General features: G+C 48.8%; 2 protein-coding genes across 3 annotated transcripts; one reads left to right on the top strand and one right to left on the bottom strand.

The window, feature by feature from the left end:
* Positions 1–978: 978 nt before the first annotated feature.
* LOC119109822 (basement membrane proteoglycan-like) lies at positions 979–15282 on the bottom strand. Its single transcript, XM_037233574.1, has 5 exons — positions 15175–15282; positions 10310–10435; positions 6170–6304; positions 5034–5165; positions 979–1193 (listed from the first exon to the last, which is right to left on the bottom strand). The coding sequence occupies exons 1-5, from the start codon at positions 15233–15235 to the stop codon at positions 979–981; spliced, it is 669 nt and encodes a 222-aa protein (XP_037089469.1). The 5' UTR covers positions 15236–15282.
* Positions 15283–20541: 5259 nt separating this feature from the next.
* LOC119109642 (coatomer subunit zeta-1) lies at positions 20542–27767 on the top strand. 2 transcript variants are annotated; one of them, XM_037233351.1, is made up of 6 exons: positions 20542–20776; positions 22181–22426; positions 22657–22790; positions 23196–23286; positions 24540–24572; positions 27358–27767. In XM_037233351.1, the coding sequence occupies exons 1-6, from the start codon at positions 20759–20761 to the stop codon at positions 27403–27405; spliced, it is 570 nt and encodes a 189-aa protein (XP_037089246.1). In that variant the 5' UTR covers positions 20542–20758; the 3' UTR covers positions 27406–27767. The 2 variants fall into 2 exon arrangements, with proteins under 2 accessions (XP_037089246.1, XP_037089247.1); XM_037233352.1 differs by lacking the exon at positions 24540–24572.
* Positions 27768–27867: the final 100 nt, after the last annotated feature.

Raw genomic sequence — 27867 nt, 5'->3', positions numbered from 1 at the left:
GTGTCGGGTATGGCGAACACCACGCCGCGAGTGTTGATGGCCTCGCACGAGTAGGCGCCTTGGTCGGCCGACCGACGCGTCCGGGCAGGTCAGTGTGCCCCGGCCGTCTCGGCTGCACGGACAGATTGGCCGCGGTCATGCCCATGTCCAGAGTCAGACTTGCCGGTCAGCACCAACCAAACATAGTTGTTGTGTGTACCAGTCACTAGCCCATGAGCACAGGTCACCGACCATGGGCACAGGTCACCGCCCATGCGAACCGTGGCTGAACAATGGGCGCTCGGCCGAGTCACGGCCCCTGTGGCCAGGGGTGGGCAAGTTCTTCTTAATCCATTGCAACTCAGGCTTTGATGTTGTTTGCAAAACCGGTGGCTATGCAATCACCAAACCTGTTGCAAAAGTGAATAGGCTTCTCAACATCCGTCACTGGTGTTGTATCACTCCTTTTCAAGCCGTAACGAAGTAAGGCTAAAACAAAGCTTATGCTTCGTGCATAATTTACATGAATATGAAATGCGCTGCAGCTGTCATGTTTGCTGTCTTAAAGAAGTGTTTGTCGCATCTTGGCCGGAACTTATCAGCTATTCATGACAATCACTTCAACAAAAGGGACAAAGTGCATCACACACGATAGAACTTGTCCTGTCATAATTTAAACAGGATTAATGGTAGTACCGCAGTCTTGACAAAATTTACAGTTATTCGGACGGCGACTTACGCTTGTAACACGACTCCGAAATGTTAGACAGTCAGTCACACACGAGAGAATACCGTACTTTCGTCATATATATATATATATATATATATATATATATATATATATATATATACAGATATACGTATAACCCCCACAATGTCCATTTTTTACATGCATTGCAAGCATGCGAGCTGCTCGTCAAGGGCGGCCTATAATTTGAAATACCAAATTTATTAGTGCAACCCATCCGAGCAACGGTTGTGGTGCTGGGCTCGGAATGATCAACGGAGATAAAGCACATTCCGCCGAAACAAAATGCCTGATAACTCAACTAGGACGCACCTCTCTTGGCGACACTTTGAGGGCACATGGTTCCAGTTTCGTCGCCAGGTGATCTCCGGCGTGGGCTTCCCCACGGCGCGACACTTGATGATGAACACGTCACCGATGCTGATGACCACTACTGATGGCGGCTGCTCAACGATCACCGGGCTCGCTAAAAAACCAATACAAGGTCACCAAAACGCGAACCTTTCTTCCATATTCAAAAAAGGTAGCAGCCCAATGCTGCCCCCCCCCCCCCCCCCAGATAGCCATTAAAAAAGTCTGCAAGGAACTGGGTTACATTTGTTTACATGTGACATTTTCAAATGTCTTGGACAACTTATTTAAAGTGCTATTGGTTCATGATTTTCGAGGAGGCATTGTAAGAATTTGGTACATTTGATCACATGAGACCTTTTGACGATAGTGGTATAGGTCTGTGGCTTTGGAGGAGATGCGCATTCCCCTTTTAATATCGGTGCTACAATGACAAGTGCAGTGATACCGGCAGTTTAATGGTTAAGTTACGCGTATGAGAAGCCGGAGGCATTCCAGCCTGCACCTGCATGGTGAGAGGCTTGACAGGGTTAGGAAAGCTAGGAAAATCACAAGTTTCCCCAACCGGCTTGCAAGATATTTGGGGTCTCCCAAAGGTTTCTGAAGCGCTTTGACGTGCGAAGTGTAATATTGCCGACAACATAATTATCGCCCTTGAAACACCATTGTAGTAAACGTCGTCCATATCCGAGAGATTAAAGTGTAAATCTACCCTCCAACTCGTCGATCTATCTTGGAGTACTCCAGCAGTGATGCGCTGAATGTTTAAGGTAAGCCGGTTGTGAGTACTTTGCAAACTAAACAAACCCGATGACGTGATATCCGTTGAGACGCTAAAAGCTAGTTGATTTCCTTGAAAAACTTTGAAACTGTGCTCGGTTTTTTCAGCCACTGATAACCTTGGCGGCAAAGTATACGATTTTCTAGATCCAGTTTTCTTCGGCATTGCACATGTTTCTTGAATTTTACAAAAAGTTCAAGAAATGCTTTTAATATTAAATTTACAAGATGAATATCACCATTCGAGCACTCATGTTAACAGATTTAAGTTAACATATTAAAGTTAACAGATTAAGTCAAATCAGCTGATTGCAAAATGTTGCCAGAAAAGTGGCAGTCTTTATATCTGTTTAACTATTGTTATTTTTCTTGGTATCATACGAATGTGATACCACTTCATTCTTCCTTTCTTTTAGATTGCCTTTAGAGGTGTCATCTGTTGCTTACAATGTTGACCAGTTTCTCTGCAACATTCTCCAACTGCAAACCTTGTACGCATTTCATACACAAATTAGATTAATTCGCCAGCCGCCTAAACATGTTTGATATGCACCCAAGAGTGAACAATTCACAGGGAATGAAGGAGACAATTTGAAGCACGGAACTTATTTTTACCGCCCCTTTTGCCCTGTAAAACCCTCGATTAGCCATTTTTTGGTTCATGGTGGTGCTCGACAACGATAAATCTAAGCCTTTCGAGTGTCTAACGCACCAGGCTACCCGACAAGGCCATCCTGATGCTGCCATACAGAGCTTTGGGACAGACCTGACGCAGCTATTACAGAAGTGTTTGATGGCGACATTCTGCCCTCTGGAGATGTTTGTCATGCACACCTCTTACTGGTTTCTCATTTTAATCTTGTCGGTTGGTGGGCATGATTTATATTTGTATTTGGGGGATGAGTGGGATGACTGTCTGTCAGCAGACCATGCAAAAGGTACTGACTTTGTGTCCTGGGGGAGCAGGAAGAAACCAGTAAGCCTCCTGTGGGCCAAGTAATTGCTTACCTTACCTGCGATCAGCACATGAGTGGTAACCAGAGTTAACCATTTTCTGTTTCAATCAATCGAGTTTTGTCATAAGACAAATTATGTTGCCACGAGGCATGCAATGGGCTTATTTTGTTCCATATTCTTGATTATTTGCCCCAAATTTCTTGAAGTGGTCCCTCACGGCTGCTTTAACCAGATGTGTTCTATAGTTGTCATGGTTTGCTGGTTGGCAAATGACTGTGCCGTATATATGCACCATATTTTAACACAGGGATACTCTATGCTGCATAGCAATTATAGTATGAGTTAAATATTAGTATGTAACAAATAGTCAGACCATCCCATTCAAAAGTGGAGCCCATATGTCAAACTTTGCCATTGAATATGAACAAACAAGCCTAAATAGATGCCTTTGCTGCTGCTGAAATGCAAGCAGCAATACTGGCATGGTCATTTAAAGGTTGTGTTACTTTTGGAGAAGAGAGATTGTTTTGTGGAGCATACGCATTATTACTCTTGACATAGGCTAACCATGGCAATCAAAATAAGTTGTTCAAAAGTGATTTCAAGCATTTTTATTTGTGCTGTCAACTTTGTCTGATGTTAACATGCATACACGAATGAACTGAATAAAAACGCAAGTTGCAACCAGCCACCATTCAGTTACGTCATGCTTTTATCACAAGTGCTGCTGTCAAGATAGGTGAATGGAGATGATGTACAGCATATGGGCTACTCTAAGATAGGTCAAGTTGGTTGAGTGCATGGCAAGTGGCAATAGGAATTGTGCAAGAATCAGTAACCCACAACTGCTGCTGTGATACAAACAGGTTAGGCAGGATGAGATGAAGTAAGGCCTTTTTACGTTAGGCATAGTTAGGCTACTTTCATGGAATGAGCATTGGTATTTTTTTGTATTTTTTGGTAAGCATTGGTAAGAAACAGTGACAAAATGTTTGTTTTCCCTGACTCCATCTTAACAAAAGCCAGGGGTATGTCTATTGTGTTTGACTTGGTGATGGGCTGATGTGTAAGATTCTAAGATTTCTTTTTGTTTGAGTGTTTTATGCTTGTTAAATTTTCTGTTATTTTGTTATTGAATTCCTTTGCTTTATTTTGTGTTAAAGTGCTGTGGAAGGGAAGTGCAAAGTACACCATCAAATTATTGGTGTCAATAACTGTGTATGCTCATTACACTGTCATGAAATTGCTATGCTTTAATGTATTCTGTTTTACTTTAACGGCTTAAGATGCTAAAAACCCAAAACCTTTGTCAGGTTTATGATATTAGCTCCATGCCAACTTGAAATAGATGTCTTTGTTTGCTGAAGCATCAGTCACGAGCTCTTAAGTTCCATCTTTTGTGAATTGATCTTTTCACTCCTGCACGGTCTTTTTTAGATGGAATTTTTCACTCCCATCCTAGTTCAAAAGCAATTCTAGCTCCCTGATCCTACACGTTCATACTTGAGTAGAGCAGGAGCTCCTCTAAGGAAATTGCATTTTGCAGCAGATCATTCGGTCAAATTCTAACAGCCAAGTAGCGAAGGAGAGCCACGGTGCCAAATTCTCTCCCTCCCGGGAGTCAGGATATCAGAGCAATAGGTAGAAGGACATGAAAAGGGCATCAGATGAAAAAAAATATTACATTAAAAGGGCACTGAATGAACGTTAGATATCTAACAAATTTTGAGGAATTCGGTCAAAATTTACAACAATTTGGACGAAACGAGGCATTTGAGACCCTGAGAAAACTTTTGTCTACATGAATCCATAACCCATTTAGCATATAAAGGTTTTTTTGGAATAGTGTGGTCAATGTTTTTTTTTTAGTGGGTGGTGCTCGTGATCTCGTCCGAAATGCCTTTCAGCTATGAATTAGGTTTTTCTGGGCAGCGTATAACGCTATGGGTGTGCACTCATTGCTTAAAACAACTGATACACATGGGAGGTCATATGTGATCTTGCATATGCTATTCGTTGATTTCTATGTGCATTTGTTACGTGCGTAATGCTTGAATTCTCTGAGCCTATCTTCTAAAAGTTGGGTGGGCTGCATATCAAGTTGGAGGACTCAGTCGGGTGCTGAGACGAAGAAGGGCGCTGGTGCTGCAAGTCAGGTGCTGGAACGAAGTCTCTCTCCATCGACATATGTGCCTGGACGCGTGTGAGCGTGACTGACCGCAGCCGAACTCGTCGCTGCCGTCCTGGCAGTCGGCGCGACCGTCACACTGGAACGTGCGCGGCACGCACTGCTGCCGGGCCGCGCCGCTGCTGTCGACGCACTGGAACTCGCTGGCCGAGCAGTCAGAGCCTGCCGAGCACACAGAAGGGGGCCCTCACTCGCAATGGTGGAGTTATTTGCGCGGTTTTGTTGAGAGTGGGAGTAAGCGTTGCGCGCTAAGATAAGGCTGCTTTGATTACGTTCTGAAGGTACGCTTTATTACACAGTCGTGGATCGGCATAGTTTGTTGTATTATTACCAGCGATTACATTGTTTCACCCGCAATGAAATCGTCATTTGTCATCTGAAATGTGCTGCACATGGGCGGTGTGCGTCTGCCTTCAGACATGATATCCACCTCACTGGGCTGCCTCAACTACAGGTCATCTGCGATATTCTCTACTGAGACTTTTGCCTAACACGTGACGTGTGATGCGGATCCCCCTATGTGTGGATCGTCTGACCTGTCAGCGGGTCACCACAATCCCATTGTTTTTCTGAGAGTGGGTCACCAGTCTCGTCCGTTTCACCCGTCGGTGGGTCACCACAGTCCCGCTTGTTTGACCTGGGACCGGGTCACCACAGTCCCGCTTGTTTGACCTGGGAGCAGGTCACTACAGTCCCGCCCGTCTGACCTGGGAGCGGGTCACCACAGTCCCGCTTGTCTGACTCGGGGGTGGGTCACCACAGTCCCACTCGTCTGACCCCGCGGGGGGGGCAGGTACCACAGTCCTTTGCGTCTGGTCTGGATGCGGGTCTCCAAAGTCTCGTCCGTTTTACCTGTTGGTGGGTCGCCACGGTCCCGAACACCTCACCTGGGGCGGATCACCACAGTCCCACTTGTCCGACCTGGGACCGGGTCACCACAGTCCCGCTTGTCCGACCTGGGACCGGGTCACCACAGTCTCATCTATTTCACCTGTCGGTGGGTCACCTCAGTCCCGAACACCTCACCTGGGGGCGGATCACCACAGTCCCGCTTGTCCGACCTGGGACCGGGTCACCACAGTCCCGCTTGTCCGACCTGGGACCGGGTCACCACAGTTTCATCTATTTCACCTGTCGGTGGGTCACCTCAGTCCCGAACACCTCACCTGGCGGCGGGCCGCCACAGTTCTGCTCGTCCGAGTTGTCGCCACAGTCGTTGTCGCCGTCGCAGCGCCAATGCTTCATCACGCAGATGCGGTTATCGCACTGCATCTCGTTCGGCTCACACTCGTCGCGAGTGCCTGCAAAAGAAAGCGCTGTTGGGCACAACCTTTCTGGGCGTGGGCTTCGCTTGTGTCTGTAGTGAGTGTGATGTGTCGGTTTGGCGCAAAGTTTCGTATCATTTTGTGTCGATGTTTACTTATTTCCCCATTTGCGCACAATTAGTGTGTTCATGATTAAGTGTAAATTCTTCTTTCTTTGGGATGGGTTATTGGCCGTCAGCGGCTCTTCTCGACGACACGACAGATATTCACCGATTCGAAGCCACCTTTCCTTTTACGTATTCAACATAGATGCCTTGTAAATATTTCACAGGCAAGGGATCAGCCTGCCTTTGGCCGTACGGAGCAGGCAGAAGCATGCGTCCAGAAGTGTTTGGCTGTTTCCGGAATGTGCGCACTGCATAAACATTAAGAGCATGTGTAGAAGTAAAATGGCCAAATTAGTACCACACTGGTTTAGCGCTTGCACGCCATGCGCTCTCCACAAAGGTAGAAGCGTGGCTATGCATAGTAAAATGGACAAGTTAACTTCGCGCTCGCTCTTTATTCTTGATTGAGCACGGCGCTCGTCATGGCTTCTTGCCACTTGGACGATTTCGCTGCTCAATTTCGTTGGCCGCCTAGGAGTAGAGATTTCACGCTGTGAGCTGAGCTGCACGCGAAGTTCCGCACATTGCCCCTCGGTCGTGGTTCTGATCTCTACATGTACAAAGGTAGGTATGTACCGCTTTGCATGTGAAAAGTCAAATGCTCACCGTTATTCACAGCCATCAGACATTTGGGTTTCGGTATGACATGCTGCTGGCCATGACGCTACCCTGTCATTTTGGTATGACATGCTGCTGGCCATGACGCTACCCTGCCATTTTGGTATGGCATGCTGCTGGCCATGACGCTACCCTGCCGAGTGATAAAAAGCGGTCCAGCAACGGTGGCTCAAGTACGCATCACAGCAGGACGTGTGTGCACTGAGCGGCTCATCGAGTTCTCCTGAGTACAAGGCAAGTCAGTTAGCTGCGTCTCCATGCGCCGCACTCGCCGCACTCGGCTGCAATATCGCATTGCAGGGCTGCATTTTCATGAATACATTGCAGCCCATTGAGAACTTGATATGCGTATCTGTTCTTTTTAATTTTCCACGCAAATGGCTGCATTTGTGTATTCTGTTCTCCATTTGGCATGCCTGTATGTCCGACACCAATGAATAAACGGTAGTTGAATGAGCTACCGCTAGATCCACCTCACACACAGCACGTGCGCATTCCAACATTTTGCTTTAAAAAAAATGCGGCGGGGACTGAGCCAAGGGTATAGAAACGGTACTATCTGAGCAACCGAGCACTCTGAGCAATAGTATTGACCTGAAGGGCAACAATCGAGCGGTGGTATTGACCTGAAGGACAACAATCGAGCGGTGGTATTGACTTGAAGGACAACAATCGAGCGGTGGTATTGACTTGAAGGACAACAATCGAGCGGTGGCATTTTGGCGTCACAAAAAGGAGAGCTTGCAACCCTCTGGGTAAAGTTGATATTTAAACGAGATATTCCACAGACTAACGAATAAATGGTTGGTACATGCAGGACATGAGTCGGCGAATGCGGGGATATAAATTTACTCTCGACTCGGCGACAGCTTCGACGACAGCATGTTGTATTCGGCTCTGATCTTCCAAATGCCGACGTTTCCGGCTTGTCCGACTATTACTGGCGCAACCGTGCGTCGCTCAACCTCGTGTTCCCCACGCGTAATGCAGGCAGTACGTTGGTTGACGTTTAAAAGCTGGATTCACGCTTCCACCGGCTCTGGCTGCCGAGCTGTGACTCAAAACGTGAAACACGTCGAAAAGGCCAAATTGTTCTTGAACGCTTTTGCGCGCATCACGCGGGGCACGTGCAATCACGCACGCGACTCGAGCGATTCCCCGTTCAACGGCCTTTCGAACGGTACCGGTTTGGTGTCTTTCCGACCTTTCACTGTTGGAAATATGGCCGCAGTTTCGAACGGCTGCTCGCCCGTTTCCCGTAGGTCACATATCCAAGTGTTTCTTATGCAAACCAGCGGACCTAGAGACGCTACTTTTGGTACGTGGCACACCCGAAACCTGGACCGCAACGACTTGAACCTTATGTGGAAAACCGCCTCATGCGCATGTGCATCGTTTGCGAAGTTCAGCCCCGTATCTCTATCTGCTTGACCTGCACACGAGTTCAATGAAAAAAGACAGAAAAGGTAGACAGACAGGCAGACAGAGGCACCTTACACAAATAGTAAACATAGAAGTAGGACTCATCGGCCTTTGGCCAACGGCTTCGCCTACTTTGTTTTACAAATCAATCGTGACCACGCATGACGATTAGTCACACAAATATTGAACACATGGGAGTCTTCTGCCAATCTAGAGGCCTTTTCTTAGGCATCTGCCCACCACCGGGCAAACGTTGTGGTATTGGTCCATGGGAGGCAAACGTGGCGCCGAAGGGTGAACTTTTTTCGCAAGTCAGTTTTTTAGTGTAGCATCATGGCGTAAATCCCTTAAAGCTTTGACACAAACACAGCACTGGATGCTGACCTTCCTTCCCACCGTCCATATCAAACTGCTGTGGGTGGGTTTTTGCGCAGACTTTTGCACGCATTTGCACGCTTGCTTGGCTGCGCTCTTTCGAAAATGTAGGCATTTGATTATCTATGTCATGCAGTTGGATTCACGTCTCGAGCTGCTCTGAATGTAGAGGCTTGGCACAAAACGTGAAAAAGAGTCAACAACGGCCAAATCTGCGTTGCCAGCTCGTGTACGCCGGCCACATGGCACGCGCGACGTCAGAATTCGCGCCACGTGATCGTCAATTTGCACCACGTGATTGTCAATTTGCACCACGTGATTGTCAATTTGACTCTCTATCGAAGCATGCCAATCCCGAGTGGCTCCGTGTTTTGGGTGCAGAAGTGTGACACAAAACAGGTAAGCCCGTCAAGAATAACTAAAGCCATCTTACCGTAGCATGTCGTCGTGACACGTGGCCTGCGCGATCTTGCCCTTGACACGACGCGGTTTGTTATTAGATTCTCAATTTGAAGCATGACATTCTTGAGTTGCTCCGTGCACTAGAGATACGGAGCAAAAGGGGAGAGATGTCCAAAATGGCAACATATATTTGCCAACTCGCGTCAGCGTGACGCGTGGCACGTGTGACCCAGCGCTTCACACCACGTGTATGCCAGTTCAATGCTCTATGGAATCCTACCACTACTGAGTGGCTCCGACCCGTCGTAGTCGGAAGTAAACGAGGTGTGAGGTCGCTGTCAGCAGTACATGAGGCAGTACACTAGGTAGTACACAAAGAAGTACACCTGGAAATACATGCCCCGTTTGTTTTTAATTGCGCTCTGTCGGTTTCATCCATGCTTAGCAATGCTTTTTAGTTGGTGCACTTCATCTCACAATTTTGCTAGAACTGGAAATAAAATAATGACGTTATAAATCATTGATAAGTCTCATGAGGCCAAACTACCACCTACAACCTTTTGGGCCTCAGCGTATGCAAATGACCCAAAAGGAAAAGTTCTACTCAAGATGGTAATGATGAGTACGCAGAGCCCGTAAAACTATGTGGCCTGTGCCACCAAAATGAGTAAATAAAAGGAATACGCTTGTCCTGATGTGTTTCGCAACACTGCTGGCCGGAGGACAACTATTTTTTGTTTAATGATTTATATTTCATAAAGCGGTTTTAGCCAGCAAGGACTCCGCTGACTAGGCTGGGCGATGCTGACAATAAATGTGAATAAAAACGTACGACGGCTGACGTATGTGGACCTTGCGCTTTCGGTGGATATCACTGTTCACTGTTTGTGCACTCGACCAAACATCCTGTGCTGTTTCTCCAAAACGTACTGCAAACCTCTTGCTTAAACCATGACAGTTCTCAATGAAGCACGCTGTACCTATGATAGTCTGAGTCGTCACGCGCTCGTGGGGCCGATTTGGTCTGATTTGGTGTAAGCCATCGCGTGGTGCTCACTGCATCTGTTCTCGTCGGAGCCATCCGGACAGTCCTGTCGCCCATCGCAGATGTAGTCCGCGTTGATGCAGGTGCCGTCCCCGCACGTGGCCTCGTCTAGACCGCAGCGCCGACTGGGCCGACCATCTGCCGGCAACCGAAGGTCACGCTGCTGACAGAAGGCTAGGTATGTACACAAATGTGAGTCGGCGCTTAACGGCCAGATGACATGGTGTAAGCCGCTCAAACCTGTGCTGAAAACACTGACAACACGAAAGCAGCTGTCGCATGCTAATTCTGCATAAATGTCAAACTTAGAATATGTTTAACCATTCGCTCAACTGATAGTTGTAATTTTTCGGGCAGAGGTTTTGAAATACACAGCACATAGTTGAGGTGGATGATGAGGTTTTTTGGACTAAAATGAATAGGGGCATCTCAGAGCACGGTGTTTGCATAAATCCCAGTTACCCTATTGGTCTCAGATTTATTGTTATTGGACTAGCAATCTCGCCGCATGCTAGATGGGTTTGGACGGCATTTACGCATGGCGTGGCTGGCTTTCGGGGCGCCTTTTCACCTGTCGTGGTAAAATAATGCTCGATTATTTGACAAGAAGGCGGTGACTTACGTTCCGTTAGCGGCAACCAATTCTGCCATGCTGCTTATGAGCAGACCAGAATGGCTGGTCGGGCTGTCAGATATGAGCACAAGTCTGCTTTAATGGACAGGGTAGTTGCCGGATGTGATCCATTGGAAGGGCATGGACATGTCACAGAGATATGTACTTATAACCTCAGAAATCCATTGGTTAGGTAGCAGGAACGGAGGGGTCACGGCTGGTCTAAAGTCAATAATCGTAACCAATAGGTATGAAACATGTGCCAACATGTGCCAACTATTACATTTAGATGCGCCCATAGGTGTAAAATGTAGCCAGATATGTGACTTCACTGCTCCTCAGAAACAGCTAATTATTCACTTCCGGTAATATTTAATTTTGTGTTGTAAGGCGAAATCATGTGTGTTTCACCCACAGTAATGGAAAAGTGAGGCACTAACGCTGATGCATAGTAACTATTTGCATCATCAAAAGTGAACAAATGAGTTGCACTGCATCTAAAGCCGACATCACCTAGGGTATCACACATCCACGACCGCCCGGATGGTTAAAAGTAACCCGCTGGTATCTTAAGATCCATTCATTGGACCGGAAGAACTAAAACGGCGATCGAAAGCTCTGGTTATCTGCGCTCCGGAACACTGTATTACAACATGGACAAAAATTAACAAAATCTTTGAATAAAACATTCAGGTCACGTACTGTCGCTCTCAGAGCTTTGCACAGGACACAAAAAGGCATGGTTTGTCTAGCAAAATCTTGCCGTGCCGTGTAGAATCGTGCCGTCCCGTGTAGAAGCGTGCCGTGTGGTGCAGAATCGTACCGTGTCGTGCAGAATCGTGCCGTGTCGTGCAAAATCGTGCTGTCGTGCGGAATCGTGTCATGTCGTGTAGAATCGTGCCTGTAGAATCGTGCCAGCTCACCAACCCATGTCTAGGCCGGCGATAGCCCTTAGGCACCCCAGTAACTATATGGAGTGTCGCTGAAGGCTGTTTTGCTTTACCGCGTTGAGGGTATTTGTTTATTGTGCGTCGGTGTGTTTTATCTGCGATTTCCCAAAACGCTTCAGCGCATTATTTGGTTTAGAGCCATCCCGTCGCTTTCCAGTTACATTCACGCAACGGTGAAGTGTGTGCGGTATTAGGCCGTCCGTAAGTCGATGTGTGACAACATCAGAGCAGGAGCATGTTTAATAAGCGTTGGCACTGAAGTCCATCGCCGTCAGGCACGGTAGTTTCTGCTTTGCCAAGAATAAACACCGACCTGACTGGTCGTGATTTCATCGGGTGATTTCACGAGGCTCGTGTGACGTCCCCCGCTGGAGCACACGTCAGACGACCGGGATCGTCTGCGGCGTACCCAGCCGTTCGGCAGCCCAGTGCGGCGTCGAACGGTGCGAGCTCCTCTGATGACTGGACATCGCCAACGTGTTTGTCGGCGTGACGCATCACAGGCTGGATTCCCACCAGGAGACCAGATAAAACTGTGGCAATCGTTAGTGTTGCCGTCATGTGCGTGAAATATTCATTTCAGTCAGGAGCTCAGCCTGGTTCTGTATAACCCATTTAAGATACGCTCTGATGGAAGATCTGGTTGTAGCGCTGGTGCTTTCCTGTTCGTGTTGTACGTCCTATGCGCTGTGACCGATGACTGGTCACAGCGCATGTACCGGCCCGTTTATGTTTTATCACGTCGCTTTAGGCCCTGCTTGTAGCGGACATCACACCTACCCTAGGCGCGTGTCATGCCAAGTCATTCGTTGGTCCTGGTTGAGGTGGTCTGACCAAGCAGCCGAACCGACTTTAGTTCCTACTCCAGACTAATAGCACCAAAATCCGCTGGTCGCCTACTACCATATGCCAGGAACCTGCTGGGTTCGCGAGCCATCACGGCGAAAGGAACCTGATTGGTTCGCGAGCCATCACGGCGAGATGAGCCTGACTGGTTCCCGAGGCATCACGGCGGAATGAACCTGATTGGTTCGCAAGCCATCACGGCGGAATGAACATGATTGGTTCGCGAGCCATCACGGCGAAAGGAACCTGCTGGGTTCGCGAGCCATCACGGCGAAATGAACCTGATTGGTTCCCGAGGCATGATGGCGAAAGACAATCGATTGCCATTACTCAGTACAGTCAATAACTGCTCCCACGTTGTCAGCAGCTCTAGTGGCTTGTAGAGTACCGTGACGTATGAAAAAAGAATATTGCCTTGTGAGGGGACTCTTGCCTTATTAAAAGAGAATCTTGCCTTATGGAAGGACGATCTTGCCTTATGAAATGAGAATCTGGTCTCATGAAAAGAAAATCTTGCATTATGAAAAGACAGTCTTGCCTTTTTAGTGGGTCAGCCCCTCGTCAGACGTAGCGCAGGGTCGAATCGAGATTTTGGTAGGTTTCCATGCAACGCCAGAGGAACAATGGCAAATCGGCAAAAGTTGGGGATTTATCTGTTGTGCCCCATTTACAAAGCTAATGCAGTGCATGCCTACTGTGGTTGTGTGTTAAGCCCCTCGAACTTGGTCCTACCACCCGAACCAGCGCTTTCTTAACGCTTGTATCAGCAGAATATCCTGTTTGTTGATAGCCAATTTGTATGCATTCAACAGTAAAACTTGAGGCTGTTCATTCGACTTCATGTTTTGGGGTCAAATGAACGATACGAGCTTTGCAGGGGGTGTTCCACATTTATATGGGGGCTTGAACTGAAATAACCGTCTTGAAGACCTTTCAGTGCTCTCCCCAATCTTGCTCTACTTAAGACCTAAGCGTCTGTAGTTTCTGAGCAATACGCCCGCGAAAATCGGGAAAGGTATATCGGAGAGAGTATTTCAAAGTCACCTTGGCATTCACAACGTCGTAATAATGTCATTCAAACCCTACCATTCCATAAGCCATGCAGCGATCAAGGCCAAAAAGTGTAATCGTCGAAGCGTTCATATTTGGCTTTCGTGAACGCCATTGCCAGGTATGACGGCCGTCAGCTGGCTTTCAATCAATGTCGTACAGGGTAGGACGATGCAATAAAAAACATAGCGCATTGAGGAGCATATGCACTACACAAAGAACTGTGCTGCCTAGAGTAGTCTTTTCCATTTAAAAAGTATACCAATAGTTACCATAGTTATGAGTATACCAGTATATAAGCGAGCTTGTTGCATCATATCTGACACTTGCTTCAGCATCTTCAAATGTGAAACATTCCCTTTAAATTCAATTATTCGCTACAACTGCTATCGCCACCATACTGGCGCCATCCTAGATGCCCAGGCTACAGGGGAGAGGCAAGTTGGCGGATGTCGGCAAATGTGCCAGCTTTCATTTTATCCAAAACAGGAAAGTAACAGGCCACCGGGGAGATGCAAGTCGGCGGATGTCGGTAAATGTACCAGCTTTCATTTTGTCCAAACAGGCAAGTATTTACCCTTAAATGTGCTTCTAGCTTTACGGCGTTCCACTGCAGACACTGCTCGGGTAGCGCCAGTCATGGGTGGTGGAATACCGTCATGGAATAAGGATGTCCTGTATTGGATCAAAAATTCCCCGATCAAATCAAGCGCTGCTGTTATGGATTACGAATACGATTTTTGTTCTAAGAAGCCCTTTTTGGACTCGAGGCCTTTTTGAGGTGCGGAGGCCCTTTGAAAGGTCGTGAGGACCCTTATCTACATTAAGACACCGCATTTATAGATCAGAGGCCCTTTAATTGATTAGGAGGCTCATGGTTTCACGTACAAGGTTCTTTATCAGGAAAAGCAAGTCGTTTGCAAAGTCGGGCAAAAGGAGGTCGTTTGCAAAGGCAGTGCCTCCTTTGCGAATTAGGAGGCCCTGCTTTCGACCAGGAGAACCATTTCTCTTCCCTGTGAAATTACTGAAAGTATTTAAGATCACTGACGATTCCTCGGCTGAATTGTAAAATGGTTCCTGCATCCCAGGACATTCTTCGACAAATGGCCAAATGGATCCTAGATTCCAGAAAGTACTGAATCCAGAGCTAAGGGAACTGGTCCCAGGATCCTGTTTATCCAAATCAGGCACATGTGTGCTTTTTGGGCACGGAGTCCCTTCTTTAGGAACCGATATGACTAGCGTGCACGGTTTGAACGACTTGGTGTGAGCTGTCCATCTCCACCGATGCCTGTAGGGTGTCACTGGCCCTCCACACCGCGCTCGCCTGACGGTACAGGATTATTCAACCTGTCGGTGCCGGCTTCCGATTCGTGTCGGTTCCACCTGTCCGTCACCCGCTGCGCCTGTCCACCCACCTGCCGCCTGCTGCGCGCCAGCCACCACCGCCAGCACCAGCACCGCCAGCACCGACCTCATGATGGGTCTGCGCGCGAGCACCGCGTCCAGCCGGCTCCGGGGGGCACACGGACGGCGAGTGGGGGAGGGCGTCCGGCTGCGCAGGGCGTGGGCAGCGCTCGAGGCTGCTCGTCCCGCTCCCGGCATACCGGCCGACATAAATAAACACATTGATATGGTTATAGGGTGCCGGACCACTGCAGCACCCGCCCTGACGAGATCGATCCAGTCAAGCCTGAGAAACAGGCACGCTGGCTCCAGGCCGGCGGCGGCTGTCATCGCACGGCTTACTGGTGGTCTCAAAACGCGGCAAACTATCGCCGCACGAAACGCAAAATGTGAAGATGTTCTTTATTGCTGGCATGACCACTGCTGCTGCTGAGAACAACACCCTTGCTGAGACTAGATGCGTTGTTGAAAACGAAGCCGCTGCTGTTGACAGACATTCATGAGAATGACACTGCTGATGACAAAAACTTTAGCCATGGCACTATGCCACAATAATGCGCTTTGCTGATGCCATTAAGCCGTCGCTGATGACAAAATATTGCAACTGCTGAAGACGATACCCAATGATGACGTCCATGGGCCGGAGCTGTGGTCCTACGCCGGCCGGCGGGCTGGCACCGTCTCCTGGGCCGACGGGGTGGGCCTGTGGGCAGGAGCAGTGGTCCTGCGCCGGCCGGTGAGGCGGGCTGGCACCGTCTCCTGGGCCGACGGGGTGGGGTTGTGGGGGGGGGGGGGGGGAGCAGCGGTCCTGCGCCGGCCGGTGAGGCGGGCTGGCGCCGTCTCCTGGGCCGACGGGGTGGGCCTGTGGGCAGGAGCAGCGGTCCTGCGCCGGCCGGTGAGGCGGGCTGGCACCGCCTCCTGGGCCGACGGGGTGGGCCTGTGGGCAGGAGCAGCGGTCCTGCGCCGGCCGGTGAGGCGGGCTGGCACCGTCTCCTGGGCCGACGGGGTGGGCCTGTGGGCGGGACCAGTGGTCCTGCGCCGGCCGGTGAGGCGGGCTGGCACCGCCTCCTGGGCCGACGGGGTGGGCCTGTGGGCAGGAGCAGCGGTCCTGCGCCGGCCGGTGAGGCGGGCTGGCACCGTCTCCTGGGCCGACGGGGTGGGCCTGTGGGCGGGACCAGTGGTCCTGCGCCGGCCGGTGAGGCGGGCTGGCACCGTCTCCTGGGCCGACGGGGTGGGCCTGTGGGGGGGGGGGGGGAGCAGTGGTCCTGCGCCGGCTGGTGAGGCGGGCTGGCACCGCCTCCTGGGCCGACGGGGTGGGGCTGTGGGCAGGAGCAGTGGTCCTGCGCCGGCCGGTGAGGCGGGCTGGCGCCGTCTCTGCAGCGCCAGCGTCGGGCCGCGCGGCGCCGGGAGACGCAGGCCGTCGACACGGTCCGCCGCCGACCTGATGCCGTCCAGCCGGCCGGCGGGCACCGGTCCTGGCACAGCCCTGGAGGCCGCAGATAGCCGCTGCATTCCGGTCCGGCTGCAGCCAGCTGGAACGACACGTCGGGCGGACCCGGCGCACGCCAGCGATCATCAGCTGAACGGTATATACCTATCTGAAGGGAGATAAAAGGAGGGACTGAAAGACTTTACCAAATGATTGCTATGAGAGGATTTTTGAGACAGGGCGAACTTTTAGGTGTTCCTATGAGATCATGCATGCTTGATTGCCTTTCAAATAAGCGACGCAAAAGAAGTCGCCGAAGTTCGCGTTTGTCAAAGCTTAGATTCAAGAGACCGGGATGTTTTACAAGGGGCACAAATGTGAGCTGCAGGAAATGATGTTAAACATGATTATCTCCGCTCAAAAGCTAATAAATGTGGTACAGTCCCTTCAGTCTCCATGTTGCAGTTTCTGCGGACGATTTATGTTGCGCATTACGGCTTACATTCATTGAAGCACACAATATCATAAAAACCCATGCTGCCCCTCACTGGTGTTTGTTCCAACTGGTTTCGGTTTTTTCAGTTTGATCATCGCAGCAAATTGATTTGCGACTTCAGGGAATAGACAGGTTGTTCATATCCATGAGGCCGCTCAGGATATTAGCCAGGGTGTGGCACGGAACAGGTGCCTACAAGATGATTGAATGAAGCTGGTTTCGTGATTTATGCATTTTGAACCTGTTTTGGATGGAGCCTGGACAAGCCACTAAAGACGTCTTGCACTTTGGGCAGGCATTTACTAGGATTGAACACTGACAAGTTGGATGCGTTATGTACTCATCGGATAATGTCTAGATCTTCTCTAATTCATTGAGGGCTTTGCTTATGCTTGGCGCAATGTGACTGCTGCTGTCGCTTCCGCTCCACATTATACTCACTGCCTGTAGCTACTTGGAAAGAAAGACTTGTCCCGACTCGTCACCATCCTTCGTAAATCTCTCGTAAAGTTTGTACGAATGCCTTTGTTTGGTCAGGATTGCTATGACCGGCTCGTTGTAAACGAAAAAAGTCAGTACACTCGTGTGATATTTACATGCATTTTGAACACACACACACACACACACACACACACACACACACACACACACACACACACACACACACACACACACACACACACACACACACACACACACACACACACACACACACACACACACACACACACACACACACACACACACACACACACACACACACACACACACACACACACACACACACACACACACACACACACACACACACACACACACACACACACACACACACACACACACACACACACACACACACACACACACACACACACACACACACACACACACACACACACACACACACACACACACACACACACACACACACACACACACACACACACACATTTCAGGAGCGTTTGTACTCTACAATGAACCGGTCATGGCCATCCTGGCCAAACAAAGACACCCGTATAAACTTTATGAAGGATTTATGTTGCGACGAGTCGCCAGTGTGAAATGGTGTGACGGTGTGCATCTCTACTTCTCCACCCATTACGGTGGTGTCAATTTTACTGCATTCAAGACTCTTGCATGCGTACTACACAGTCCTTAAACCATGTTCTTTAGATTGCAACAGAAGCTTCAGTACGTTATGCATTATAGTCGAGTACCTCGTGTAGTTTCGAAATAGTGGCCCTGAGTTAGCTCAAATATTTCCAGTTTCGTCAAGTTTCCAACACCTTGCCGTAAACAACTATTTTGCCGTACAGTGGTCACAAAACCTTAACGCTCGATCATCGTAGTTTATTTCATTCTGCATTTCAAAAAATTAAAGTTACGACACTAGGGTGGACTAAAAACCGTAAGTCTTGTCAAATTCTAAACGTTTTATCTGAAGACAGTACAGTTTTCACGACCGACCCTTGCGATTATCACAAGATCAATAACAATTGATGCACCGATAGCCTTGAATGCAGCCCATAATTATCTGAAACGTCGTCGTTTTATATCCTTTGGGAGGGGGTGGGCGGTCTGATCCCACCGATACTGACTTTTACCTCTTCCGCAATGCTGCTCTGAGCCCCCGCAATACAGGTGGGCACAAATAAGGTGCCCGATTGAATGCTAAACTGCCAAACAAATGCAGAAAATTTCCCAACTATTGATGCACTATATGCCTAGGCTCATCACGATTAGTATCATTCTCATTTTTTATAAATATTATATTGTAGGTACCCAATATTTCATTATGCGAACACCTTCCTTGGTAAGACCAGTCTGTCTGCAGATGTTTGGTCATTGCTAAATAACCTGTTTTGAGATAACGAGCAATGTAATCCGTGAGCGGCAGTTTTTAAAGATGATTGGCGACAGCAATAGTCGATGTTCGCGCACACTTCAAATCGTGAAAACGAAAGGTGTTCCAGATGGGCCTCCGAGTGGTCCAAGATGCGCAACAGCTGAGGCTGCGGTAGGTACTAGATTGTCCGGTCGATTGCACACGGTGATGCTTTCCATTTGAAATCTGAAGGTGGCGTTAAGTTGTTACGGCATGAAATCCAGGGCCAATAGGTCCGGTGAGTGAGATGCCACAGTACGACAGCCTAAAGCTGATGTGAATTCCAGGGAAATGGCTATTGAATCATTCCATTGAAACCCGTGGCGTATGCGGTGTCGCCCTTCCTGCTGGAGCCACTCCTCATCCCGATGGAGCCCGTGAGGTCGCACCAGCTCAGCTGAGCTGAGGTCCCCTCTAAAAGGATATGAGAAGGGTAGCAAAACATACTTCAGGTTCAGTGTTCTTGAGTTGCAATTGACCATCTGATACGTGTTCATCGAAATGGGAATTCGTTGATAGATGCATCTCTGAATATCCGGAGTCAACCGTCGCCAACTTCATGAGCGTCGGCAGTTTCAAAAGTGGTGCACCCAAGAAGAGCCAAAGCTGAACAGTTTCACGTCATTCCAGAATGCGGACAATTAAGCGCTGAAATCCACCGGTGAAATTGTCACAAAACTATCAATACCCGATTCCCCATGGTCGATTATCTCGTTGATTTGCTGTTTTTGGGGGCTCCTTGTTGTTTCATAGGGTAAGCAGTCAGGGGCGGTAAATGGGGTGGGGGGGGGGGGAACTCCGGATAACAATTATCATAGTACGGTATATGAAAAAAGTAAGCGTCACGTTTGCCACTTCCTACCGTCACAAAGGCTCGGCTACTGCCGGGCCCTAGTCAAGTCAAAGGAAGTCAATTTCACCGAGTTGTGATATTCTTGTTGATCGGAATGTGGTGAAGTTGACGACCTTCGAGTTGACCAAAGGTCAGCATTTATGGAGCGACGCTTGGACCTAACCAAACCGTTCCGAACGGTGAGAGTTCCCTGACAATAACACGGATGAATTGTGAGGACAAAGCCTAGATCGAAAACTGATTTACAAGTTCCCTGTCGTACTTAAGTCCGTATCTTCAACGCCAGGGACCACGGAAAAGTGTGATACAATGAAATAATTCCAAGAAGGAGAATCTTCGTCATCGGACCCTCCAGTGAATTTGGCAAAGGAAATATTTTGAGTCAAAGCAACAGTGTAGCGGTAAATTGGATTCTAGCCTGGGTCTGCAATTGCACTTGAAATATTGCTTTTGGCGCTTTTAACGCATCTTAACTTATATCAAGAAACTATGTAGCCACCGTTCAATCAACTTATTAAAGTCGAGCATTGATTGACGGTTAAGGACAATCAGCGGTATGGTTTTTAGTATATGTATGTCATTTACTAATATCAGTATTTTAGTCCCTCTCCTTGTGACGCGTCATACCGTAAATACTGCGCCATGTAGGCCGCAGTTTATGTAGCCACTTAAGCTCTGATTCCCTACTGGTTGCCGGCTGGGATCCCTCCTAGTGATTTGCCGTGGAAGGGGCGCTGAGCGTGGTGTTTGTTCAGAGTGGATTTTGGATGGTCAAGACTGTTGGGAGGGGCCAGTGTTCAGTATTTGTATTGAACTGAATATAGGCGACTGGTTCGTCGTGAAATAGGCTCCCAGTTGAGTGCCCATCATCTCTTAATCGAGGCCAACATTTGCATCTTGGTTGTTAGTTGTGAACTCAACTAACTTTCAAGATGCGGACTGGACTGCTGGTAAGATTTTTGCGTAGTTATAGTAATGATAAAATAATTTCCTTGCCGTACATGAGCACGTTGTACTGTACACGGATTGGCAACAACATGCATATTTGTGTCTAACTTTACATAAACATATTGTACATCAATTGCCCTCTTTAAGACAGAAAACTGCAGCACAGATTAACAGTAATGACTTTAGCAATGGTTTTTGCACTTTTGTCTAGCATATTTTCATCCAACACTAATTTGCTGATGGTTGTTTGGCTTTAAGGGTAACTGGTCCATGTGGTCCTGGCTGTACAAACCTTCATGCACATACAGTTTGATATCTGGGTTTGTGTGTGTGTGACATGTGTGCATATTTGTGTGCATGATTGGAGTTTTATTGCGCCTAGCTGTGGATGCTTTACGGTATCACCTGCTTCTCACCCTAGTGGGAGTCAGCCTGTAGTGGATGAAAATGGATCCACTGTGCAAGATGCCTGCATAACATCAATGTTATTATTGCGTGCACCAAACTCAGGCCAGGATACATTGCACAGAATTTTGGGATTACTTAAGTATGATGTTTTTTGCTCAATTTCATGTAGAATTTCCTCAGCATCACAATTCCTTGAAATATTGATTCTATGTCCAGAAGCTGAAATTGGTGGCTGAACAAGGTGTGTCAAGCTCCCAAGCTCTGAGTGTTGTGTACCTGCACACCTGCACTGAAATGTTGGTTTAATTTGCCCTGCTGAACATGTTCATGTTGGACATGGGACATGTTTATGTTTGTTTGGGGTAACATGTTTTTGCAGTCCAGGCAGGAAGGGTGGGCACTGAAGGAATTGACTCTCATACCAGTCATAGTCTCACACCAGTCAATACCCCGGTTTCCCAGGCAAGCAGCTTGACATCTGTTGTTTGAGTATTGGTAGCCTCAAAGTTCCATGTTTATTATTGCCCATGATTATGATGCACTGTTTGAGGAAGATGTTCTTGCAAATGCTGGCTGGGTCGTTCACGACAATTTGCTTGTCGGGGCATTGTAAGCCATAGGGTTCCTCCCCATTCAAAGCCTTCATTAAAAGCCATGACAAGTGTGGTTGTTCTTATTTGGCATAGGTGCATGTCAATGTGTACATATCCACATCCAGCTGTTATTGGGGTCACTTGTATGTGACTGTATAGGAGCATTTCTTCTCACTTTGCTAGCTATGACTTGTGGAACAACCTTAATTGAGGTGCCATTTTCTACTGTGTTCATAAATCAACAGTAAAAAAGTTCACTTCTATTAAGCCCTAGCATAGTGTCATTGTCAACAATGGCTGCCAGAAAGTATCATTAAATTGAGACCCTGGATTAAGTGGCCTGATATGAACCCCTTGTGTGAGTGAAGAAAATATGTTTTATGCTAAGATGAATCCCTTTTCCAGGAGCCATCTTTATACAGTGTGAAGGGCATGGCAATTCTGGATAATGATGGCAACAGAATTTTGACAAGATACTATGATACAGAAACATTTCCAAGTGCCAAAGAACAAAAGATGTTTGAAAAGAATCTATTCAACAAGACACACAGAGCAAGTGCTGAAATAATAATGCTGGATGGTCTTACTTGTGTGTACAAAAGCAATGTGGACCTTTTCTTTTATGTGATGGGAAGTTCACATGAAAATGAAGTGAGTACAGTCTTTGGTTATGTGCACTGTTAGATGTATGCTGTATGCTGACTACTCTGTAGTTTGTTTGTTTTCTCAAAAAGACTCATATGAGTGGACTTGGTGTGCTGATTATGTTACTGCTTTGGCAGCGTCCGACTTCCCAGCCATGGGAAAATGTAAATCAGATTCCGCCATTTCGCCACTATTTGTAACTGGATTGTGGACTGAAGCTGTCTGTGCACCCACAGCTGATTCTGATGTCCGTCCTCAACTGCCTGTACGAGTCTGTCAGCATGATCCTGCGGAAGAACATCGAGAAGCGTGCTCTACTGGACAACATGGACGTCGTCATGCTGGCAATGGACGAGATCTGTGACAATGGGTCCGTAGATGGAGGCTTCTGTTTTTCTGTATTCCTAAAACCCTAAATGGCTGGGCAGGAACCGCTCATCTCGTGTAGCGCGCCACACCCGCACATCGACCTTAACGCCGTCCGCCGTCGCGACCTGCGGCCATGCCATGGTGGTTGGATTGAGGGAGAGTAAATGATGGGTTATCCGCCTCTGTCGCGACCCGAGCGTTATCGTTGAGGCGTTATCTTTCTTACGTACGGTACGTGCGTAACAAGGTATAGTGAGGTACGGCGCGCAGGAGGCACGCCTGCGATCGACTAACATGTGCATGCACTCTGTTTTGCGGCTTCGAGATGACGAGTGAAGCCCATTCGTGTGCTCCGAGATCACAGCTGCCAGGAGCCGTGTTAGTGACCGAGCGCTGGCTGCCGCAGCATCATCATGGAGTCGGACTCTGCGGCCGTGATGCAGCGGGTGGCCGTGCGCACTGACGACATCCCGCTGGGCGAGCAGACGGTGGCGCAGGTGAGACGCGCACGCGCCCCGCACTCTCCCTCAACGGCTGAGTGCGCGCCGAACGGCCGGCGGTCATCCCGATGGGGACGAGCCGGCCTGTGGCTGCCATGTTTTGGTCGCAATATCTAGCCACTTCGTGATGGAAACACTAGGTGATGGAAACTTTAATCGTGTAGAATTGATGTTAACATTTTTCGATTATGCGTGTGCATTTTGTGGTCATGGTTATGAGGCAGCCTTCGTGTATGCCCATGGGCGTAGGCAGGTTTTCGCGATATGGAGAGGCAATGTCTCAAAATTTTCCACTGAAGACCTGTAAGCATGCTGCAGGTGCCTGAAATTTGTTACATGGTGCTCTATGTTAGATGTTAGTAACATCATATTAGATGCATTGACATGTAACAATGTTAGATGATATCAAACATTCTTGATCTCCTTGTTTTAATTGTACCCAGAATTTGTTGGTGTTATTTATTCATGCTCATATGAATGCATGCAATGCATTTTATAAGGGGGGATGTGCCAGTGAGGGTCTCTATGTCCATATGTCCCAGATGGGGGTAATTGTGCTCGTGGACTGTGGTGGCTCTCAAACAGCTGGAGATAGAGTGTTTAATCGAGGCTTCGCTTGATTTGATCGTTGCCCCTACCGAGACCGCATTGCTCTTTCCCAGCATGACACGGGCTGCAGCAACCCACCCTCTCCTCTGTTATTCATCTGTTTTGTGAGGTATCCCTCGAGCTGTTCGTTGCATCGTAATGCAGCTTAGACTAGTTAATGGTGTTCAGTTCCTTGTTACCGCAGCAGCAGTGATCAGTGCAAATCTTTTCTCAGGACCTGGCAGTTTTATTTCTTTTCTAACTGATCTACTGACCTATTGCCTTCCTTCCAAGTTGTGCACGGCAATGATACGGAAAAGAACATTCCGAAACGCTTTCTAAGCTGCGCAGGAACCAAATATTGTTGTCAATGGAGGAGAAATGAAGCAAGCGTCATGATGACCTTCGTCAGTCTCGTTACTGTTTCTAAGATAGTTGTAAGTCAATGTTTCTTAATGCCAAATATTGGGATTGGTCGTGGATTTGGACCTGAGCGACGACTGATGCGATAGGTCAGCGTTTCACAAGGTCAAGGTCATGTATGTACGTGTGTCAAGTCGGTGGCACGTTCGTCGCCCCGTCGTCGGCGGTCGTGCGCCGTGGTGTGCGTGTGCGGAGCTGGTGCCGCGGCGGCGCTGACTGGACCCGTCTGCACGCCGCAGGTGAAGGCTAGGGTGTCGGGCCTGACGGGAAGCGTAAGTGGCCGGCGGGACTGGGTGTCTGTGGCCGCGCCGGCTTGTGCGGTGGCGGTGAGGGGCGCGCGCCGGCGGCCAGCCGCTCTCCCTGCACGCTCTGGCCAAGTAGGCCGGAGTCGGGAACGAATCGGTAGCCCCCGCGCAGATGCGACAGACGGCGATCTGGTCTAATTGCTTGGGCCGACAGGGCATGGACAGCGTAACGGGCTGCAGCCGGGAGGCGTCACTAAGTCATCCTGATCCGGTGCGCCGGGTGCGCTGCCGTTGCGGGCTGAGCTGAACAGTACCGTCCCGTGGGCTTGCTTAACAGACGCTGACGACACCAGGGCCTTGGCAGGCACCAGATTAGCAGCAGCGCATCAGCTGCTGAACAGGTTGACTGATACTGAACATGTGTCGCCAAAAGCCGATGCGCATGCTCCATCATCAGTGGGAACCACTGCTTCAGGAATTGGCCGTATCGTTTTACACATCAGTATGGGCAGGGGAGTTTCGTGCTGACGTCCGGCGGTCCGTCTTCAGCCAGTCAGTTCGCACAGCCCGTTTGACAAGGTGGCTGCCATTCCGTCTGTGACAGATGAACGATGAAAGGATTGTCAGTTGGGATCTAGTAAATGTATAACCTTGCCGAAACGGACAGTTGTGTAGTGTGTTCTGCACGCTATATAACCCGAAATTGTCAGTATGTTTTGCAACCGGGCTCCGAATTGTGATGGGTCGTCTAAGGGCATTTACTGGTGTGCCTCGCACTCGTAAGCTCTCCAGAAGTATTTGCACAAGGATCTTGGTGTTGTCTTGGTCGCTGGCAGAATTTACAGTGATTCGGGCCATGCTGATGTCTGTGACCACGCCTTTTATGTGGGATGAGTTGCGAGTAATTCGTCGAACCGTGCGTTCATGGAAAAGCTCTCCTAAGTGTCCCGTACTAACCCGAAATCTTCGAAAAACAAGTAAATCACTGAAATCACACAGTTTCCAAACGCAGTTTCAAACAGGCTTTCAGAAGTCGCTTTGTTCGCTGGTTACATACCAAACAGCGGTTATCTTTACTGAGCTGTTATTTCCTGTATTTCTCTGTTGGCGTGCCGTACGTAATTCTTCGTTTGGCTGCACGCCATGGGTGGGAGCTTCTGGCGTGCCGTGGTCAAGCGTGCACGCGCGTTACAACCGATCGTGACTCACGCCATGGCCAGCAATGAGCACGAGTGGGAGTGTACCCTGTGAGCGCGCGTGCTGTGGCTGCGGTGGCGGCGGGGAGCATGCGGCATGCAGACACTTGCGTTTGTTTGTTGTGTGTATTTGTACAGCTGGGTCACAAGAAACCTTGCACTTCTTGAGGTCTTGCGTGTGGTCGGGTTCTAACAAAGAGATGCGGCGGCTTTACCGAAAAAAAACTATCGACGCAAAGGCGTTTTGTACAGGATGTGTTGGTATTATATTGTGGGTGGTCATGCTGCTTAAAAGTGGTGCGTGTGCCCAAAATGGAGGAGTTTTGTTATCTTTATCGGAAGCCAACTAAAATATTACTTATTTTCGTCTTCACTTTCGTCCCGTTTTCGGCATGAATATGTTGTTTGCCACCAGATGTCAAGCCATGACTGAGTTTGAAATGATACTGGTAGTTGCGTAGCTTACCTACGTAGAGCAATTATGAGTCTTGTCTTCCATCGCGGTGCTTAGTGGTTCGTTCCATTAACTGGAAAGTAAACAATCAGGCTTAGCAAACCTCGTGAAATCACCCATGTTAGCGTGATAACTGCACAACAGGAATCTCGATTCTTATCACGCTGTGCCAACAGGAACGCAAAGCCCCTCCCCTGTCCCGCTTTGTGTTGGAGTGGCACGAATCCCACGTTTGTCAACTGACTGGGCTAACTGGTACCAGTTTGGGCGTTCTGCGCATGACTTGGCGAAGCTGTGCAGCTCGGCAGCTAAACAGGGTTGAATATACGGGTATATTTGCCCGCTCCTAACGGGTTCGCACACTGTACTGTGTCGCGGGTACAATACCTCATGAGTACGTTATTTCAGAGCTGTACTATGCAGGTGCATTTTGCTTTCGAAGCTTGCGCTGGTCTTAATTCGATCATACCACCGGTCGCCCGGTAGTCAGAGAGCAGGTGGCGATATTCTCATCCTCTTCTCAAAAACAGTTCGCTCGTAGCCCGAACAATTTGTCCCAGAAAAGGACGTGACCTTTTAGCCCAGTTCCAGTTGGCTGATATCTAACTTGGCTGATATCTAACTTGTTGCAGGCGTTTTTGATCTGTTTTCCCATAAATATGATGACTGGGGAGTGCCACATGTTTACTTGGTGTATATATTTTATTGAATTTAGTGAATCGCTGACCAGTAAGGCTATCCAACTGGGTGGGGCGGGGGAGGGGAAAAATGCGTTTAGTTCTGACTGGCCAGGGCCCAGACGCGTGGCAATCCCCACAAATCGAAAGGTTTTTTTTTTTGCTAGGACGGGCGTACACGTCTTGGGGTTTGGCCACCGCGTATTTCGAATGGTCAGTTTTCATGTGCCCTTCCCTCAAATCTATGCGGGTTTGAGTACGCATTACTTTGTGAACCCCCATGCATGTTTCCAGCTCGTGCAAAGTATAAAGGCTAACTTTCACGACGTGGTCTCTGCCAGTGTTACGGTGCTGCTGGCTTTTCTACCCCATCGCCTCCTTGCGGCCGTTTTCTTAAGCCGTTATTGCACAAGTTGTGGGCGGGACCCTGCTGACCCTCCAGATTTTGTTGCACAAGCTAATGAGCCGCCCATGGCCGATGACAGGTGTTGCAGTCGGCCAAGGAGCAGCTGAAGTGGAGCCTGCTCAAGTAGCGATGATGCTCGTGACAAATCTGGAAGCCGACGGCCGCGATAGGTGGCGCTCTCGACCACCCGCTCGAGTTCACCCCAACGATGACGGCGGACAACGGCGGAGCTGCGGGGGAATGGAGAGGCCCTGCCATTGTGGGGTTGACTGCGGCGCTTTTACGCGCAGTCTTTGAGCGGGCCCCTATTCCGTTTGGCTTGTGATCGTGTTTTGCGCATGTGCACCTGTTTGTTATGGGTCAGATATATTTAACGTAAAGTGGCGAGGGAGGTGAAGCATATGGAAGAAAAATGTCATCGCGAGATTTTGTCTTTTTGTGGTTCAAAATCGATGCTATCGAAATAAATATCGTGCATTGGCCATCGTGTACATAGTTTCTGTTGAAAAGCAGACGTACAAAAATAAATGCTGAGAAATGACAAGAAACCTCACGCCCTGTCAAGAACTGCGGTAAACCCGCCAAGTGG

Source organism: Pollicipes pollicipes, unplaced genomic scaffold (genome assembly GCF_011947565.3).
Source record: "Pollicipes pollicipes isolate AB1234 unplaced genomic scaffold, Ppol_2.1 Scaffold_7231;HRSCAF=8579_pilon_pilon_pilon, whole genome shotgun sequence".
NCBI lineage: Eukaryota > Metazoa > Arthropoda > Thecostraca > Pollicipedomorpha > Pollicipedidae > Pollicipes > Pollicipes pollicipes.
Note: the sequence above shows the minus strand (reverse complement) of the source record. Positions and strands in the feature narration are given on the sequence as shown.